Here is an 18,270-nt window from a genome sequence, read left to right on the forward strand (position 1 = left end):
AGAGGGCGCTGGAGAATCCAAAGACAATGTCCCACCTAACCCCCCGGGAGAGGGCGCTGGAGAATCCAAAGACAACGTCCCACCTAACCCCCCGGGAGAGGGAGCTCGAGAATCCAAAGAGAACTCACATCAATTTCCACTTGTACAATGGCAGCTGCTATGAAGGCCGTGGAAGCCAGGAACATTCCGACTGTCATCTTCTTCAGCGGGCTGATTCAGGACAAACGGAGAGTGAATCTCAACCAGTCTCACACAAAAGAGCCACAGTCCCACAAAAGAAACACTGCTTACCCACCAATCCCTCCAAAACTAACTTTTCTACAAAACACATGGAGTTCAAAGTGTCCCTCCCTCCATCACTTACGACTAAGACGAAGAGTATAAATGTAAAGCAGCTTCTCCTTTGTATTTTTACATTTTCATTCTGTAAACTCTAAACCCGTTGCTGTCGAGTCGATTCTGACTCATAGCATCCCTATAGGACAGAGTAGAACTGCCCCATAGGGTTTCCAGGGAGCGCCTGGTAGATTCCACCGGCCGACCTTTTGATTAGCAACTGAGTTCTTAACCACTGCACCACCAGGACTCCCTATAAACTCTAGTTCAGGCAGTATTCAGGATTGCAGTGAACATTTATATCATCTACATATATAAAGAAACCTTAATTAAAACTTTTTTCAGGCTGCCGTTAATTGCACTTTTTTTTAAGGGCAGGTTTTCAGAGCCGTCAGCACACAAACGTTAGTTTATGAATTCTTGTACAAAACCCCATCACATAGGTGGCGTTGGGGAAGGGGAGACGGAAATTCTTTTCCCTGATGTACCAGAAGCTGAGAGAACGCAGCCTATTTGCAAAGCCGTAACACTGATGGAGCCTGGCCCCAACGCAGACCCACCGGTCACCTACGTGAAATTGAAACCGGCTTTTGCAATCAGAGGATACACCACAGCATCCACAATGGGGACCATGATAACGATCAAAATGGCGTTCACAGTCTGGAGATGAAGTAGAGATGAAATGTTAATCTTTGTCTCAAAGATGACTTTGATCTCTGAAAGCAACTTAAATTTGTTCTCCTACCTGCATCTGATCTGGTTGAATTTCGATAACTCCCTAAAAAGAAAAAAAAATGTCATTGATAATCTCTCACAGATGATCATTTGGGGGAGGGGGTTAGGAACGACATGAAAGGGAAGGAGAAAAGGGATCAAGGGACTAAAACAAAGGCACAGTGACCCAGGACGACGACCTACTTTGATGTCTACAACTTACGATTTTTCCATTCATAGTTGTTGCCTGCAGTGTCCACCTTGAGCCCTTAAAGACCAACAACATTTACTGCGTCATTTGGGAACGTGGGCTTTTAAGTTTTTACAAGTCAGTGGTGAGTCCTTTCAGATCAGGAATGAGGTCTGAAATGTCATGGGATTTTCTTTTTCTTTTTTTAACATCTGATTAGTGTCCTGGCTTCATTATAATACTGGGTAAAAAGAAACAACCCACATTCCTGTTGTACAAATGAGTGCAATATGTAGGACTCCAACCCCCCGTGAAGAACGTCCGAAGTAGTACTGTGGGATAAAGCTGTACTTAGAAAATAGGAGGGTGCATTTCTGAGGCTTGTCGGAAGGTACGACATCACCTACAAGGTGACAGAAGCTACCCACCGACACTGAGGATGTCCCATACTCACTGCTGGCATCGTTTCAAGCAGATTATCTCTGTTCAGAGTTATTTTTGACAGTCTAGGTCATCCTAGAATTGATTTCCATCAAGAGAGTGATGGGTTTAAACCTGGGTGGCCTAGTTACATTTAACCTATTCTATAGTAACAGCCATCCCAGGACCATGCAAGTATGTATGATGATTTCCATGGAGGACTACCCGTGTTTCAACATGAATCCATCAACTCTACCAGGAAGACAAGGTCAAGAAATAAGCTATTGTTCGCATCCTTAATATCTGCCAGTCACTGAGTACTTTATGTGCATTCTCTAATTTGATCCTCACAGTCTTGAGGTGGGCTATTCCCCTCTCAGTAAGGGACTACTCCAGCTCCCACAGCTACTGGGTGATGGAGTCTGTTTCCAGTGCAAGTCTGGTTCCAGTAGCCAGCTCCCAACCACTGTGCAAGACTGCCTTCTTGGTCCCTAAGATGCTGGCCTAAGTCTCATCCTTATAAATGAGGAGACTAATGTCTAAGCTTGCATTTCTTCCAAGAGATAGTTTACCCTTAGAATAATCCCTCCTTCACAATGAAAGGGTGTGTTTTAAATTCCAGTTTCTAAAAGAGCGAAATCCTAGTACCCTGTCTCCCGAGGATCATGAGTTGAGCTGCCTAATAGGATTCTGGAAAACTCTCAGGCACGTGTCTTACAGCTGTGGCAGGAAGACCACAGCACTAAGTCAGGAAATCTGGGCTTTGGTTCACTACTCTGGTGTGGATGACTTCAGAGGCGTCATTTCACATCCCCAGCCCAAACGTCCCCATTTTACAGTGGAAGGTATTGGTCCCTTCCCAGTGTAAATATTCTCTGGCTCCCTAAAAGGCAATACACCTTTTTACCACGCTGCATCAGTCGAAAAACAAACTGTTCACTTTCAATTTTGATTGGCAACAGTTCCTGGAAGCTGTGGTCAAATCTTTCCCAAGGCTACTTTACTTGACCACACCTAGTTTTCTTCATTGCCTTGCAACAGAAATGTAGATAGGACCATCTAGAACTGGTGTTTTAAAAAGAAACTCGATATGATCTAACAATTGTCAAATAAAAGAAATACCTAAAAGAAACCCAAAGGTAACATTTTTAGGAGCTAAGTGCTAACACTGCTTGGTCCGTGGAAGGGCCCAAAGAAGGTTTGCTAAATGAAGAAGTACAGAAAAGTCATTTCACGTTACCTGCTGATCGAACAGTGCCCAGAACATTGGGAGTGGAATATACAGGAACAGCACCCTGGTAACCATCTTAATTTGAGAGATAAGCCGGTCCTGCAGTTGGAGTGGAGGAGGGACAGATCAGCCACCACTGTGTCACTCACAGCTACCACGCTCTGCTCAGTTTTCAGTGTAGAAATATCGGCATCTCGAGACAAACTGGGAGGTGATTAATTGTTCCAAAGAACCCTACCACAGGTTTTTTTCGAAAAGTGAAAGATCGCTATGCATCCAAAATAGGAATTAAAACATCTATTTAGGAGGTAAAATGACTAGAATTCACTACTACCTGCCCCATAACTTACTCTTCTGCATTCGGATTAAATTGCAATTACATCTAATTAGTGGTACGCTATACAGAATAGAGGTCAAAATTGACCCAGTGGAAATGGGTTCGGTTTTGGTTTTCAGCAGAATGAAAACCTATGAATAGATAATACTGTTTCCAGATAAATTATGCCCATTGTTTATCAAGTTCTTCTCAATATAAAAATACGCTCTCATGTAATAGTATTTAAAATGCTAATAAATGTTATGAAGGTAAAACGGATGATTTTGTCCATGTACACGAAATACTGTGGATTGAGACTCCGGGTTTTCACTTCCTAGAGGGAGATTAATCGGGGCCATTTAACAGTAATTATTACTTACATTATATTTCTCTTTAGCCCAGTCCAGCCAGTGTTCCCTCTTTGGAAATTCCTTACTCCGATGCCTAAACCTGTTTTTGATGGCAAACTGAAGGAAGGAAGAAAAATATAATTTTAAAGCAGTATCAAGTACAGGGAAGTACATTGCAATTAAGCTCTTTTTAATGGAAAAATAAAAATGTGTGAGAAAAGCAAAATATAAAATCTTCTATATGCTCCTATAATGAGCATGGCAAAAGGCATAACTGATGCATTCATTCCTGGTTTCTTTCTAACCAGGAGTGTTTGAGCTGGGGCTAATGAAGTCAGAAGCGTCACTGCCTCTTCTTCAGATCCTACTTGTGTTCACTGGAAAGACAATGTCAGGTACATTTGTAATTTAAGTTTCCTAGTAGCCATATTAAAAAGTAAAAACAAAGTAGGTGAAATTAAGTTTAAATATATTTTATTTATCCCAATAAACTGCAAACACCATTTCAACATGCAGTCAACAAAAAAAATTAATGAGACATTTTATATCATTTCTTCGTACTTAGTCTTCAAAATCCAGGGTGTATTTTACACTTATAGCACATCGCAATTTGGATGCTAAATTTTTATCGAAATATTTTATCTGTATTTAGACTGCATAGAATTTACCTTTGAAAAACAAGATTGACATAGCTAAATTGTTGCAGACGCACTGAAAGATTTACAGTAGGTGAATTGAGTATCATTTTTAAATTCAAATTAAATACAATGTAAAAGTCAGTTCCTCAATTGCACGTGTCACATTTCCAGCGCTCAAGAGCCATATGTGGCCAGTGGTTACCGTACTAGATAGTGCATTTCTGTAATAAGTGCTCTGTGGCCACAGAAAGAGAAGGCACTACGTAGAAATGTATTTACAAGAGAACAAAGGTTGTAGTTAAACAACATTTTAAGAATGGTAACACTAGTCAGAAAAATATGTTGGCTACTGGCTCTTTGTTGGAGCCCTGGTGGTGCAGTGGTTAAGAGCTCGCCTGCTAACCAAAAGGTGGGCAGTTCGAATCCAGCAGGCGCTCCTTGGAAACCCTGTGGGGCAGTTCTCCTCTGTCCTGTAGGGTGGCTGTGAGTCGGAATTGACTCGATGGCAGCAGGTTTGGTTCTTTGCTAGTGTTGTTTAGCGAGCGGCCTTTCGGCCTTTCAGAGAAGCGAGAGGAGGCGATGGTGGTGGTGAGAACGTGTGACTAAAAGGCAGTAACTCTAAGCTCCTGGCTGACTTTAGCGATAACGGTTCTCGTGACTCTAAATGGCTTGAAGCTGTTCTTTGGGAATCTGAACTGAGTTGTCAAGTACTTGTGAAGGAAGGAATTGGATAGATGACTGGTAAGGTCCCTTCTTAACTTGGGAAAAACTTTTCAGTGGGAATAGATCTGATCTTAGAGTCGAAAGTGCAGGACGAAAAGGGAATAGTTGCAAATGAAGGGAATATTTTGGCGAGGAGGAGAGGACACAGACTTCTCAGTACATACTTCACAAAGTGAGGAATACCTGTATAATTTAATACATTCAAAAGCCAGGTAGACAGCAAGTAAGTCATCTAAAATTAGCTTACCTATTACCATTGAGTGGATTCCGACTCATAGCAACCCTATAGGACAGAGTAGATCTGCCCCATAGGGTTTCCAAGGCTGTAAATCTTTACACAAGCAGACAGCCAGGTCTTTCTCCCAGGGAGCTGCTGGTATTTAGGCTGCATAAAATTCAAACCACCAACCTTTCGGTTAGCAGCCAAGCGCTTAACCAATGTGCCACCAGGGCTCCTAAAATTATCTTATGGCTGCCTTTTCGCTGAAAAGATTATTCACACATGTATTTTTTTTATTATAGATAAGTGACGTATTTTCTCCTGATTATAAAATGTATATTATTACATCATTTTCTACTAAAGAAAATGGAAAATATGTAGGTAAAACTGTTATTTGATTCCATTTTCCAAAGATTTCCACTCTCAACCTTTATTTCTTGCCTAAATATGTCCCTGTATGCACATACACCATGTAGATGCATGTGGAAGAAATTGTATTCTGCACATTCTTATCACCGAATATTCTTTGAAACATGACTTCTGATGGCTACGTGATACACCATAGATGTATTGTAAGTTAAACGTCATTCTCATCTTTTTAGGAATTTAGCATTCAGTCACCTAATATGCGTGTGAAAGCGGGACAATGAATAAGGAAGACTGAAGAAGAATTGATGCCTTTGAATTATGATGTTGGCGAAGAATATTGAAGATACCATGGACTGCCAGAAGAATGAACAAATCTGTCTTGGAAGAAGTACAGCCAGAGTGCTCCTTAGAAGGGAGGATGGCAAGACTTGGTCTCACATACTTTGGACTTGTTATCAGGAGGGACCACTCCATGGAGAAGAACATCATGCTTGGTAAAGTATAGGGTCAGCAAAAAAGAGAAAGACCCACAACGAGATGGATTGACACAGTGGCTGCAACAAGGGGCTCAAACATAGCAAGGATTGTGAGGATGGGGCAGGACTGGGCAGTGTTTCATTCTGTTGTACATGGGGTCGCTATGAGTCGGAACCGACTTGACGGCACCTCACAACAACAACAGTGTACAAAACATTTTGCTGCTATAAATACTACAGTGATGATCGACATGTGAGGTGTGTTCATTTTGTGTGCTCATTTAAAAAATTGTTTTCTTAGCTTTAATTCCTAGAAATAGGGTTACTGACCCTAAGTGTTTGAACACTTTAGTCTTGATACACTTCAGACTCTTGACAAGCTGAGCCTCCCCATTTGTGTTATTACACTACTCCCTTACAGACACCAGCCATTATTTGCCAGTTTGCTAGGTGAAGAGTCACTTTGATTTGCTTTCCCCTGATCATTGATCGTATTTTATAATCTCAAGACCCATTTTTATTCTTCCCTCTCTGAATTATGTTTGTGCTCTTTGTTTACACTTTGCATTTGGTGAGTCTCGTCAGAAACTTCAATTCATCAAAGTAGTTAAGATTGCAGGTAACGTGTCTGAAGGAAAGTCAAAGCCACATTGAATCTGAATGTAAAGGAGGTAGGAAGTTCTGCAGTGATCGGAAGTCATCGAGGGAAAACTACAGAAATACTTACACCAATGCACTTGGCCACCTTGGCCATGATGTTGCCCTGCGGCTTGAACTTCTTGTACATTCCACTGCCAAGGACAAACACAACTAGATAGAGCAAGAGAAGACACATTACCTGGTGTCTGACAGACCTGTCCTGTGACCTTACTGTAGATAGTCATGCTTTTATTGGAGTTATAACCTCATTGCAGAAATACTAGGATTACTTGTAGAATAGGTTTACCTACCTACCCCACAGGCTTCTGGAGATTCAGAAAAGTTGACAAACTGCTTTTGATACTAACAATCAGAAGAACTTCTGAGTCATGTATTTATGTTCTAACATACAAACATTTACGCCTGATACTGTCTACTTCCCAGAGCTTGGGACTGCTGATAGACACCTGGTCCAATTATTTAAGCACCAATTCTATGCCTATTTAAAGGGATACAAAAAGAATGAGTGCTTTCACATAACAGATTAATGAATTACTGTCTAAAGACAGTAAACATAGCTCCAGTATTCTGGCTGATATGGTAAGAGAAAGCTTTTTTTTTTTTTAATCCAGAAAAAAATAGGAATTAACCTATTAAAACTTTTACTTAATCATATGTGGCAGGATTTATTCTCTAGTCATTGTACAGGAACATAGTTATAATTAATTGTATCTCCAGCTACAGTTTTACAGAAGTGAAAAATGCTTTTTCAAGGAGATGATTCTTCCATGGACCTTTTTTACAAAAGGCATGTTGTGAAAATTACTTAGAAAAAGTATTTCTGCTGGGGACTTTTACTAAGACTTCTGATGATCAATATCACAATTCAATGATTTAAAGACACTGATGGATAGTTTAAATTCTATGTGTTTCTTCAATTAAGAGGGCCTTGAAATGAGACTTGACAGGAGCTAACTCCCAAGCACACCTCCATGAATTTCCTGTATTATAGATAGTTCTTTATAGTTGAAGAAATAGTTTACCTATATCCTTGCCCAGAGCAAGAAGATGCCCAAGAGATTAAGTCTACATTTTTTTGCCAACTACTATTTTAATATTTAAGCTTCTAATTAACCAAAACCTAATTTAAGCAGAAGGTTGTTGCACGTAGGAATTTTAGAGGTGGCGTTGACCCATACACAGGATTTGGCCTGTTTTTTATTTATCTAGAAGAAAAATCATGACCTTTGATGTAAGAATGACTTATACAGACTAAATGAGAATTTACCTAAAGTACTTAATACGGTATCTGGTACAGAACAACGCTTTTTGAAGTGCTGTCTGTCTTGCTTCCCCAAATTGGAGAAGACGGTGCACGTGGCCTTCTAGGGAAATGTGGCAGTATTTGGAAGAAAATGGACATATATAAAAAGGGGAGAATACTGAGCTTCAACAGAGATGTAAGGATAAAGCTAAACTGCTAAAACATGAGCAAAAGAGATTTAAAAGGGGCCTGCTCGATGCTATTAAAACAGAAAAAAAACCCAGATAAAGACAGTGGCTGACAGCTACTCTATTTGGGTGGGAGAAGAGGCTATGAAAACTTGAGTTGGCTACTGGCTTCTGTTTTCCCTCTTGTGCCGCCAGCTTTCCAGTCAGACTCTCTCCCATGTGGAAAACTCTTCACATTTCCTAAAAAGCCAACGTGGAGAAGTAGCGTGCAAATTAGTGCATCCGGTATACGCACGCCTTGGAAAACCTGCAGGGTGGTTCTACTCTGTCCTATACGGCCGCTATGAGTCGGAATTGACTTGACGGCGGTTGAGTTTGTTTTTTTTGTAATATACGCATATATTCCTTCCAGAGGGGAGGTGTACTGGTAGAAAGATTTCCAGATGATACATTATGGAAATTTAGACGTTCACTGGAAGTATATAAATGACAATTAAACCAGGTTACAGTTTCTTCCTGCAAACTATAGCGTTCAGCCATGGGTTGATCTAGTGTAGTACATGATATCTCCTTCGTCCAAATCTGCCCAAATAGCATCAAACCTTCAAATGTCCAACTCTGTCATTTCCTTTTTCTGTAAATCTTTTTTGTTTCCCTTTCCCTCAATAGATGTGCTAACTCTTTGAATACTCAGAGCCTGTTAAACATCTGATGGCAATTGTTGTTTGTTTACTTATTTAGTTGTTGTTGAGAATAGACACAGCGAAACATACACCAATTCAGGGTTCTACATAAACAATTCAGTGACATTGATTAGATTCTTTGAGTTGCTGCAACCATTATCACTCTCATTTTCTGAGCCATTCCCCCCTCATTAACATAAATTTACTGCCCCCAGGATTCCTATCTAATCTTTACAGTTGCTGTTGTCAATTTGCTCTCATATAGATAGTTCTTTAAAGAGCATTTATGCTCAAGGCAGGCCTTTTGTTTACTAGTTAAGCTAAATTATTGTTTGGTTTTAAGAAGACTTCAGGGGATATTTTTGGTTTAAGGTTTATAGATTATCTCAAGGCAATAGTTTTGGGGGTTCATCCAGAGTTTCTGGAGCCCGTTGGAATTTGAATTTTTTTCCTGCATTTTCCCCCTTTTGATCAGGATTCCGCTATAGAATCCTTGATCAAAATTTTCAGTAATAGCTGCCAGGCACCAACTAGTTCTTCCTGGTCTCATGGCAAAGGAGGCAGTTGTTCATGGAGGCAATGAGCCACACATTCCATATCCTCCTCCTATTACTGACTTTCCTTCTTCCTCTGTTGCTCCAGGCAAATAGAGATCAGTTATTGTGATGGCAGTTCTTTATACTACTTTTGTTACAGTTTGTTACATGGACTTCAAAAAAATCAGTGACAGTAATTAAGGCAGGGCCTGATCTGACCATAGATGAGTTTAACTGATTTCCACTTACTCAGAGACACAGCCATGAGAGCAGCAGGAACCCCAAACGCCAGCGGGTAGCAAGCTTGTTTACTGTGAATTCCACACTCTTGAACTGGGGAGAAATTACATGATTAGAATTGATTATGGCGTTGGTAATGCTCAGATAGTTCCTGTTTTTGAAAAAATCCTTAACTGGTTATTGCATATTGTTTTCACTTAATATTCTAGACTTATCCATCTGCCTCACTGATGTCAGTGCCAGCTGAGCAAAATAGCATCGTAGTAGAAAGAGCAGGAGACAGAGACAGGTTCTAATCTTAGCCCCTAAATAGATGTGTGACTCTAGCCAAGCCAAAATCAGTGTGCCTCGTTATGATCTGTCAATTTTGTTAGTGGAGGAGATAAATTTGACCTGGATACAGTAACTTGGAGATACTGGGACTCAGTAGGTAGAATCAAAACTGCACTGGAAAAATCAAGATTGTATGTTCCTGAATTTGAGCTAATTAAGAAACAGTTAGATGACCTAGTGCAGTGTCATGGATTGAATTGTGTCTCCCAAAAATATCTGTCAACTTGGCTAGGCCATGATTCCCAGCATTGTGTGATTGTCCACCATTTTGTCATCTGATGTGATTTTCCTATGTGTTGTAAATCCTTTCTCTGTGATGTTAATGAGTTGGGATTAGCAGTAGTTATGTTAATGAGACGGGACTCAATCTACAAGATTGGATTGTGTTTTAAGTCAATCTCTTTTAAGATATAAAAGAGGGACACACAAGCAGAGAGACACGGGGACCTCATACCACCAAGAAACAAGAGTTAGGAGCGAGTGCATCCTTTGGACCCAGGGTCCCTGTGCTGAGAAGCTCCTAGACCAGGGGAAGATTGATGACAAGGACCTTCCTCCAGAGCCGACAGAGAGAAAGACTTCCCCTGGCACCCTGAATTTGGACTTCTTGTATCCTAGACTTTGAGAGAATAAATCTGTTTGTTAAAGCCATTCTCTTGTGGTATATCTGTTATAGCAGTACTAGATAACAGGAAGACAGGTGGGGTCTACGAACGTTTCTGTAAAGGGCCAGACAGGAAATATTTTAGGCATTGGGGGCCATTTGGGGGCCATTCAGTCATTTTCACAGCTACTCAACCATGCCTTTGTAGAGTGAAAACAGTTATTATAAATAAACGACTCTGTCCAGATTGCTGATTGACCTTTCTACTTTAGCTCTGAAATCCTAGGATTTGTAAAAAAATAAGACTTTGGAGTAGGCAAAAGAGATTACTGGCTATCCTTTCAATGGAATGCTGGGACCTCTGAGATTGTCTGATCCTATAGGGGTTTTGACTTTGTCTTTGATTAGCTTATTTCACAATGTTGTAGAGAAAGAAGTTAATTAGTAGGAGACAGGCAGGCAGATGATTAGTGCTTATGGCAATGCAGAATAGTTTTTTTTTCCTAGCAGAGAATATAATGTCTGCAAATCAAATCCTTATTTGAACTGACAATAACAGCTTTCCAGTTCCCTCATTAATTAATGAGTTAAATAAAATCTTTGACACACGTTCAGTATGTATTTGTTTGGGAGTTATGATTTTACCTCTAAAAAAGAATCCTTTACCAAATTCTATAATTCACACACACATAGCACATACTCTAGCATGTACTGTCCAGGGGGGAGGTGAGGAAACATAATACAAGAATACAAGCTACTAAATTTTTACATAAAATAAGTTGGAATGGACTTTAAGCGATGTCTCCAAACTAGTACTTTATGCATAAATACGTGTTGTTGTTGTGTGCTGTTGAGTCAATTCTGACTCATAGCGACCCTGTAGGATGGAGTACAGCTGCCCCATAGGGTTTCGTAGGCTGTCATCTTTACAGCAGCAGATTGCCAGGTCTTTTCTCCCACTAGGGTTTCCTAAGCTGTAATATTTATGGGAGCAGATCACCAGGTCTTTTCTCCCCCTGAGCTGCTGCTGGTGGGTTCGAAACACTAACCTTTCGGTAATCCCTATAAAATATTGTATTTCATAAACGTGATCCTCAGTGAGAGCACCATGGTCTTGCTCTTTTGTCCCCTAGTAGTATCTTCCACACGAGAAGTTCACAGACTGCGTGGAGCATTAGCAAGCACAAACATCTGAGCACTTTCAATTGTTACGATCTCATTCTGTTTCTCTGAACATCTCTTTAGGAAGCCCTTGAGATGGTAGGAAAGCAAAGGATAAAACCTTGCTCCCCACATCCTTCCTGACTCACTGAAGCATCACGGGGGAGCAAAGCTTGAAGGCGAAACTATCAGCTGCAGCCTCAGCCGAGTGTTGTTTCCAGATACTGTCTCTCAACTCTTACCTCTTGCTGTGACTAAGGACTTTGGATTAATAATATTTTTCTTTTTTGTAAGTCGAATACTACGCTAAGGATGTTTTAGACTACGCAGTGTTCATTGAGTTAAGGGATTCAAATAAAATTTATACCTGTTGCCATGGAGTTGATTCTGACTCATAGTGACCCTACAGGGCAGAGTAGAACTGCCCCATAGGGTTTCCAAGGCTGTAATCTTTACGGAAGCAGATTGCCACAGCTTTCTCCCAAGGAGCGGCTGGTGGGTTTGAACCACCAACCTTTTGGTTAGCAGCTGAGTGCTTACCACTGCACCACCAGGGCTCCTTCTCAAATAAGATTAGAAAAGGAAATAGAACTTGAAAACAAAACAGCAGCTCATATTCTGGATTTCAGTGTATACCCTACCACGTGTCAGATGGCTGAAGCATCAAGGAAGAGCAGCCAGAGAGGCAAAGCAAAACACGCAAAACAAAGACTTAATGTTTTCACCTGGCTTTCTTTCCCACAATTCAAAAAGCGAAACAGAAGTCCTTCTCAGGTTTTTTTTGTTTTGTTTTGTTTTTACCTCTGAGCATGGGAGTAATGATCGTAGAAAGCAAACTGCCAGCATTGATGGACAAGTAAAAGATGGAAAAAAATCTGTTTCTTTGTTTTTCCTGTAATGAAAAGGATAATTTTAAAGTACAACCACCTTGCCTGTATATCAGCTGATCAAATGTAAGGATGATCTGACTTTGCTCGTTCAAGCGTACTTGAAAAGAACCAACTGGAGAACAGATTTTGGGATCTTTTTTTTTCAGTCACTGGAATTTGATTCCATTTCTGTGGTTTTTGTGAAGGCGCATGTTCTTACCTGCCCCTTTTCAAACTGATCTCCACCAAATGCAGACACACACGGCTTTATTCCTCCCGTACCAAGGGCTATCAGGACCAGACCAATCATGGACAACGCCCTGGGGAAAGAAGGAGTTATTGTCCAACTGTCAGATCCTAAAAGCAGAGCCTTCTCTTTCCCTCATTTCCCTGAGAGGACCTGGGGCAGTGGCAGACACAGGGAAGGGCCCCCAACTTTCTGAGGAAGATAAGTTATAGGAAATGCAGACTCGATCGTTCAAAAAAACTTGAATTCATGGACCTTCAAGATCGTGCCTTTGTCTAATAATTTACCATCTAGAAAATTCATGGCAGTAACTTGAAGTCCGAACAGAGATTGATGTATGGAGTTCTCTTGAGCCTTATCATTATCCAGTAAACAGATGAACAAATCTGTTGTTAATTAATTAACAAATATAAGCATTGTCTCTGGTACAGTTATAACAGGCTGGTAACGGTGAAGAATTGATGCTGAAAAACACGGTTTAGTTGAAAAGCAGAACGTCAGGTTATGTAGCACGATCTGATTTGTTTACAAAGTGCAGAAGACTAGAGGGAAGTATAGAAAAAGGTTTATAGTTATGTCTAGGTGGTGGGAGTAAGGATTATTTTAATTCACTTTTGTATTTTCCAAGTTATCTGTTAAGTATTTCACTTCCTGAATTGAGAAAAAAAATTATTCCTAGAGTTTATCAGCCTTGGTTTTGTAGTTGTGTTAGTTTTACAGTTAGCTACTGCAAATTTAAAGTTTTGCAAGCATTTTGTTTTGTATCATCTTGCCTGCCATTGTTGCTTAAAAATACTGAAAACTCTTCCATGAAACACAAAAAGTCAAGGAGGATACTGCACAGAGAAAGAGCTCTTTAAAACCCATCCTTTCCTTCCGGTATTAATTTTGTTTGCCTCGTAATACAACTCATGTTTAACGTTGTCACTCCATTGTTGTTAGTTGATTCCGCCTAATGGCAACCCCACATATGCAGAGTAGAACTGCTTGAAGGCTGTGACCTTTGGGAAGCAGTTCACCAGGTCTGTCTTCAGAGGTGCCTCTGGGTGGGTTTCAGCCACCAACCTCTGGGGTAGTAGTCGAACACCTCCCCATTTGTGCCACACAAGGACCCCACGTTACTCTACACATTTTAAAAGATAACAAAAACATGGCCAATTTAATAGTATGTACCACGCGCTCTTGTGAGGATCTCAGCCATGCTCCAATAGTAACTCATGAAATAAAGTAAGTAGCTAAGATTTATTGGGCTCTTATCACGTGCTAAGCAGTGTTGTAGGGGCTTTACCTGGACTGACCCACAGCAGTCCTATATGAGGTAGGTACTATTACAAATAAGGAAAGTGAGGCACAGGGGTTAAGAAACTTGCCCAGGCTCGCACAACCAGTAAGGGGCACAGCCGGAATTTGAACCCACATCGCCCGGCTCCAAAGACCACGCTCTTACTCATTATAGTTAGAAAACTGAGGCAGAGAAGATAACTTGCCCAGGGTCACACAGCTGCTCTGCGGGAGAGCTGGCAGTCAGACATGGCGGGCTCAGCCAACTGTGCTCAGAACCACTTCCCTCCACCAACACAGTGCCCTGTGGGATCCAGGGGCTTTCTGCATCAAGGGGCCTAGTTTAGACAGCAGTCTGATGTACTAACAAGCCAGAACCGGGGGAATCACAGATACTAATCTGCATTTCAGTTATATTTTCCCGCAGGAGACTTTTCCCCATAGATCAAGCACTTAAGCACAAGAATAGGACGCAAAATAAATCTTCACAACTAGGGCGCTAGGCAAGGACGGGTTTTTGTTTTTTTTTTTAAATTGTGCTTTTAGGTGAAAGTTTACAGAGCAAATTAGTTTCCCATTGGATAGAATGTACGTAAAGTGTTTCGTGACCTTGGTTTCATTCCCCACAATGGGTCAGCATTCTCCCCATTTCTGCCCTTTCGTCCTGATTTTCTAACCCTCCTTCCTTCTCATTTTTGCTTTTGAGCTGATACTGCAGTTTTGATCTCGCATAATTGACTGTTCTACGGAGCACGTTCCTCTCGGGTGTTATTGCGTATCTCACATGCTTGTCTGGTGTTTGGCTGGGAGGTGGCCTCTCGGAACGGCTTCACCTCTAGGTCAGAAGGGTGTCTTAGGGCCATGGTCTTGGGGGTTCCTCCAGTCTCTGTCAGACCAGCAAGCCTGGTCTTTTTTGTGAATTTGATTTTTTGTTCTATAGTTTTCTCCCACTCTGTCCAGGAACCTCTGTCGTGACCCTAGTCACAGCAGAATGAAGGGAAATTTACCTAGCTGAGTAACGTTCATCAGTGACACTTTCCATCAAGGACCCAGGACGCAGGACTGGGAATAAAGGTTCATGAAACTGAATTACTGAAAAATAAGCAGAAGTGTAGCCCAAGACGGGAAACCAAAGGTACCAGAGTCTTGAGGAGACGTGGTGGCATTGAGAATATGTCGCTCTACGGAAGACGGAATCTAACAGAAATGGCCTGCCCTCTGACCAAGCATCACCTGAGAGGTCCTCAGGACGGCCACGCCTCAAAGTCAGCAATGCCTCCTGCAGTGGTGACATAGTGAAGACTCAGTTCTTAGTTAAGAAAACAGCCTCCTCTAGATTGTTTTGACGAGACAGGAAAAGCCTCCCTACGTTCATGGGGAAGTTCAAGGAAAATGATTAAAAATTAGAACACCAGTCAAGCAGCCAGTGCCGGGGGGGCTAGAGCGGCCGTAAACATGGACTCACACATGCACAGAGATGCTATTTGGGGTCCCATCGTGGTCATGGTCTGTGAGGTCATTGATTGAGCTCACTGAGATGACGGCTTGACCGATCGTGTACACAATGGATAGCGACATAATTGTCCTGTGTAATGAAAGAACACAAGTTGACGGCACAATAGCAACACGCTTCTTACTCCATCACGAAAGACCCCTCCTTCAAAACTTTCAAGAACCCAGTCGTGAATACACTATTTCTCAAAGGTAAATAAAAGTGGTCATTCTTAGCGCACCAGCCCGCCTGAGACTGTGTTGCATAGCTTGCGAATGTAGAACAGAGCTGGCCAGAGCAGGCAGGGAAGGGAGAGATCCGCTTTATCTTTGAGCTATTTGAAAGACTCAGTGCCTCGTTTTACTTAACTAATTACATTGTATCTTTAAACAGTGAGAGATACTCATCAACCAAAGTGACTGGTAACAATATATGGCCAGGTCTGGACCAGCAGTTATTTTTGTAGAATTGTTTTGAGATAGCAAACATTCCTCCTTCTGCCCATGTCATGCCTTTGGCCTGGAAGAGCCTCTGCTTCCTTCTTCAGTAAGTCATAGGAAATTTTTCCTAGAGGGCTCAGCAGGTGCTCTCCTGAGCTACCTTGTACCACGTGTCCTTTCTGCCCACTGAGCAGCGCCAGCCCCTCTGCAGTCAGGACATACATTAGGGAGTTCTTTGTTTTCCCGGCCCTTAACTCTGTGCCTGGCATGTCATTAATGGCAGAGAGCATCCCTGCTGCAATTTCAAGATGAAATAACTTTGTTGTAACTGTTTGGAGGAGGAGAACACCTGTGAATGATACTTGTACTCACTCGGCTAAACGCCAGGCACTCTGCTAGGCTGTGGGAGATCTAACGATGGCAGAAGCACCGTCTGGAGTGCTCTCCTAAGCGTTTATACTCCTGAGTCTTCACCCCAGATTCTTCCATCCCAAACCACAAAGCTCATCATTACTTCTTTGGCTTGTTTGTTAACGAGAGAGTTCCGACTACTCACTTGAACTTTCCCAGCCAGGAGTCGGCCATCAGAGCTCCAAGAATTGGCATCAGGTAGCAGAGAGCAACAAAGGTGTGGTAGATGGCAGTGGACAGATCATCATCCCACCCGAGGAAGCGTGTGAAATACAGAACCAGGATGGCTTCGTGCAGAGGGAAGGCGGCGAAGGAGGGAGAAACAAAGTTAGAACTGGCTGCCAGAACTCACGGGTTCCCCAAAGGGCGAGACGCGTTTAAAAGTTACCTCTCATTCCATAGTAGGAAAATCTCTCGCAGAACTCGTTGACCACGATGAAGAAGATGCTTAAGGGGTAACCAAGGCAACTCTGACAAAAATAGAAGGAGATTGAGATAGGTCCCTCACCGTTCCCGTTCACAAACCTAGATGATGCGGCTTCGGGAACTTTCCCGTGACTTCCCAGAGCTGGGGTCTAGAATTGTAAGGTTTTCATTCCCTCATTCTCGTCTTTGCACATAGAGACAACAATGAAATAAAACCATCTAGTTTTATTGCTAGTCTGAGAAGGGCTAAACCTGGCATTTCCTAAATAGATGTTTCACACAGACCCTCAAGATTTCCCCCCAGCTGATGCTTGATGCACGGTACCTACTGGTTAAGGGAATGAAGTTGTGAACATTCAGAAGCAAAACACATTATAAAATTTACAAAGTGAAGATAAATGGAGAAGAAAAAAGGATACACACCGCTGATTCGGACGTTCCTGAAAGAAAAACAAAACGCCACCATTAAAGTCAAGCAACTGTAATACTTTTCTGCTGCCTCGAAACTCAGACCCTCTGACGCCTCACGACAATAAGACGCGCTGCTCCCCAGCCCTCTCCAGCCCTCTTTCTGTAGGATCCCAGCCCCGGAATCCAGCCCACTGCCCTGGAGTGGGGCCCGGGCCTCTGTATCTTCTTTCAACAAGTTCCTCGGGCACTTCTCACGTGCAGTCTGAATTGAGAACCAGGGGCTCAGAGAATTGTCCCCAGACCATCTCCTCCTTCAGACACTGCACAGGACGCCCACACCCACGGGGTGAAACATTCATTATCTCACAAGGTCATTGGGTTGCTGGGAGGATTAAATAGCTGAAATACAAAATGCTTCTGGGTGCCCAGGGAGGTCCCTGGGTGGCGCAAATGGTTTGCGCTCGACTCCTAATCAAAAGGCTGGAGGTTCGAACCCACCCAGCGGTGCTGCAAAAGAAAGGCCTGGCAATCTGCTGCCATAAAGAGTCCAGGCAAGAAAACCCTATGGAGCTCCGTTCTAGTCTGTAACACATGGGGTCACCATGAGCTGGAATCGACTTGACCACAGTGGGGTTGGTTTTGGTTTGGTCTAACACGCCGTGAAGATTTCATCACCATTTCTTCTTCCCTGGACTCTGCTTTCCTTCCCGCCTCTTCCCCATGCACAGAAGGTTCTGACGATACCCAATTATTTGTTCACTGAATATGCGGCGCCCTCACCCAAACTCCTTAACACACAAGATGGCCCCTCCTTTGTCAGAGACGCCCCGGTCCCTTTTCACGAGCCTCTGGGTACCCATGCTTTAAGACGCCTTCCAGGACCACCAGGCGGCGTAGGCGCTGTGCTTGCTGCTGTACCACCGCCCTCCACAGCCAGAGTGCGCTCACTGACAGTTTCTCTCTCTGCCTCCCCTCCACACTGAGCCCCTCGAGTGAATGAACCACGCGTATCTCCACGTCCCCAGCGTCTCCCACAAAGCCTAGCGCACCGTCAGGGTTTAT

The 18,270-nt window shown here is 42.4% G+C and overlaps 1 protein-coding gene across 1 annotated transcript in view; it reads right to left on the bottom strand.

Moving 5' to 3' along the window:
• Positions 1–18,068, bottom strand: part of SLC15A1 (solute carrier family 15 member 1) — a 37,885-nt gene extending 19,817 nt beyond the window's left edge. Inside the window, exons 1-14 of the mRNA XM_012558266.1 lie at positions 17,989–18,068; positions 16,760–16,896; positions 16,517–16,658; positions 15,494–15,613; positions 12,721–12,820; positions 12,433–12,523; positions 9,543–9,626; positions 6,711–6,793; positions 3,588–3,674; positions 2,901–2,990; positions 1,274–1,318; positions 1,082–1,114; positions 908–996; positions 129–210 (exon numbers count right to left, since the gene is read on the bottom strand). Of these exons, the coding sequence (XP_012413720.1) occupies positions 129–210; positions 908–996; positions 1,082–1,114; positions 1,274–1,318; positions 2,901–2,990; positions 3,588–3,674; positions 6,711–6,793; positions 9,543–9,626; positions 12,433–12,523; positions 12,721–12,820; positions 15,494–15,613; positions 16,517–16,658; positions 16,760–16,896; positions 17,989–18,068 (1,263 nt within the window). The remainder of the gene's footprint in view (positions 1–128; positions 211–907; positions 997–1,081; positions 1,115–1,273; positions 1,319–2,900; positions 2,991–3,587; positions 3,675–6,710; positions 6,794–9,542; positions 9,627–12,432; positions 12,524–12,720; positions 12,821–15,493; positions 15,614–16,516; positions 16,659–16,759; positions 16,897–17,988) is intronic.
• Positions 18,069–18,270: the final 202 nt, after the last annotated feature.

This window comes from Trichechus manatus, unplaced genomic scaffold, assembly GCF_000243295.1.
Source record: "Trichechus manatus latirostris isolate Lorelei unplaced genomic scaffold, TriManLat1.0 scaffold00153, whole genome shotgun sequence".
Taxonomy (NCBI): domain Eukaryota; kingdom Metazoa; phylum Chordata; class Mammalia; order Sirenia; family Trichechidae; genus Trichechus; species Trichechus manatus.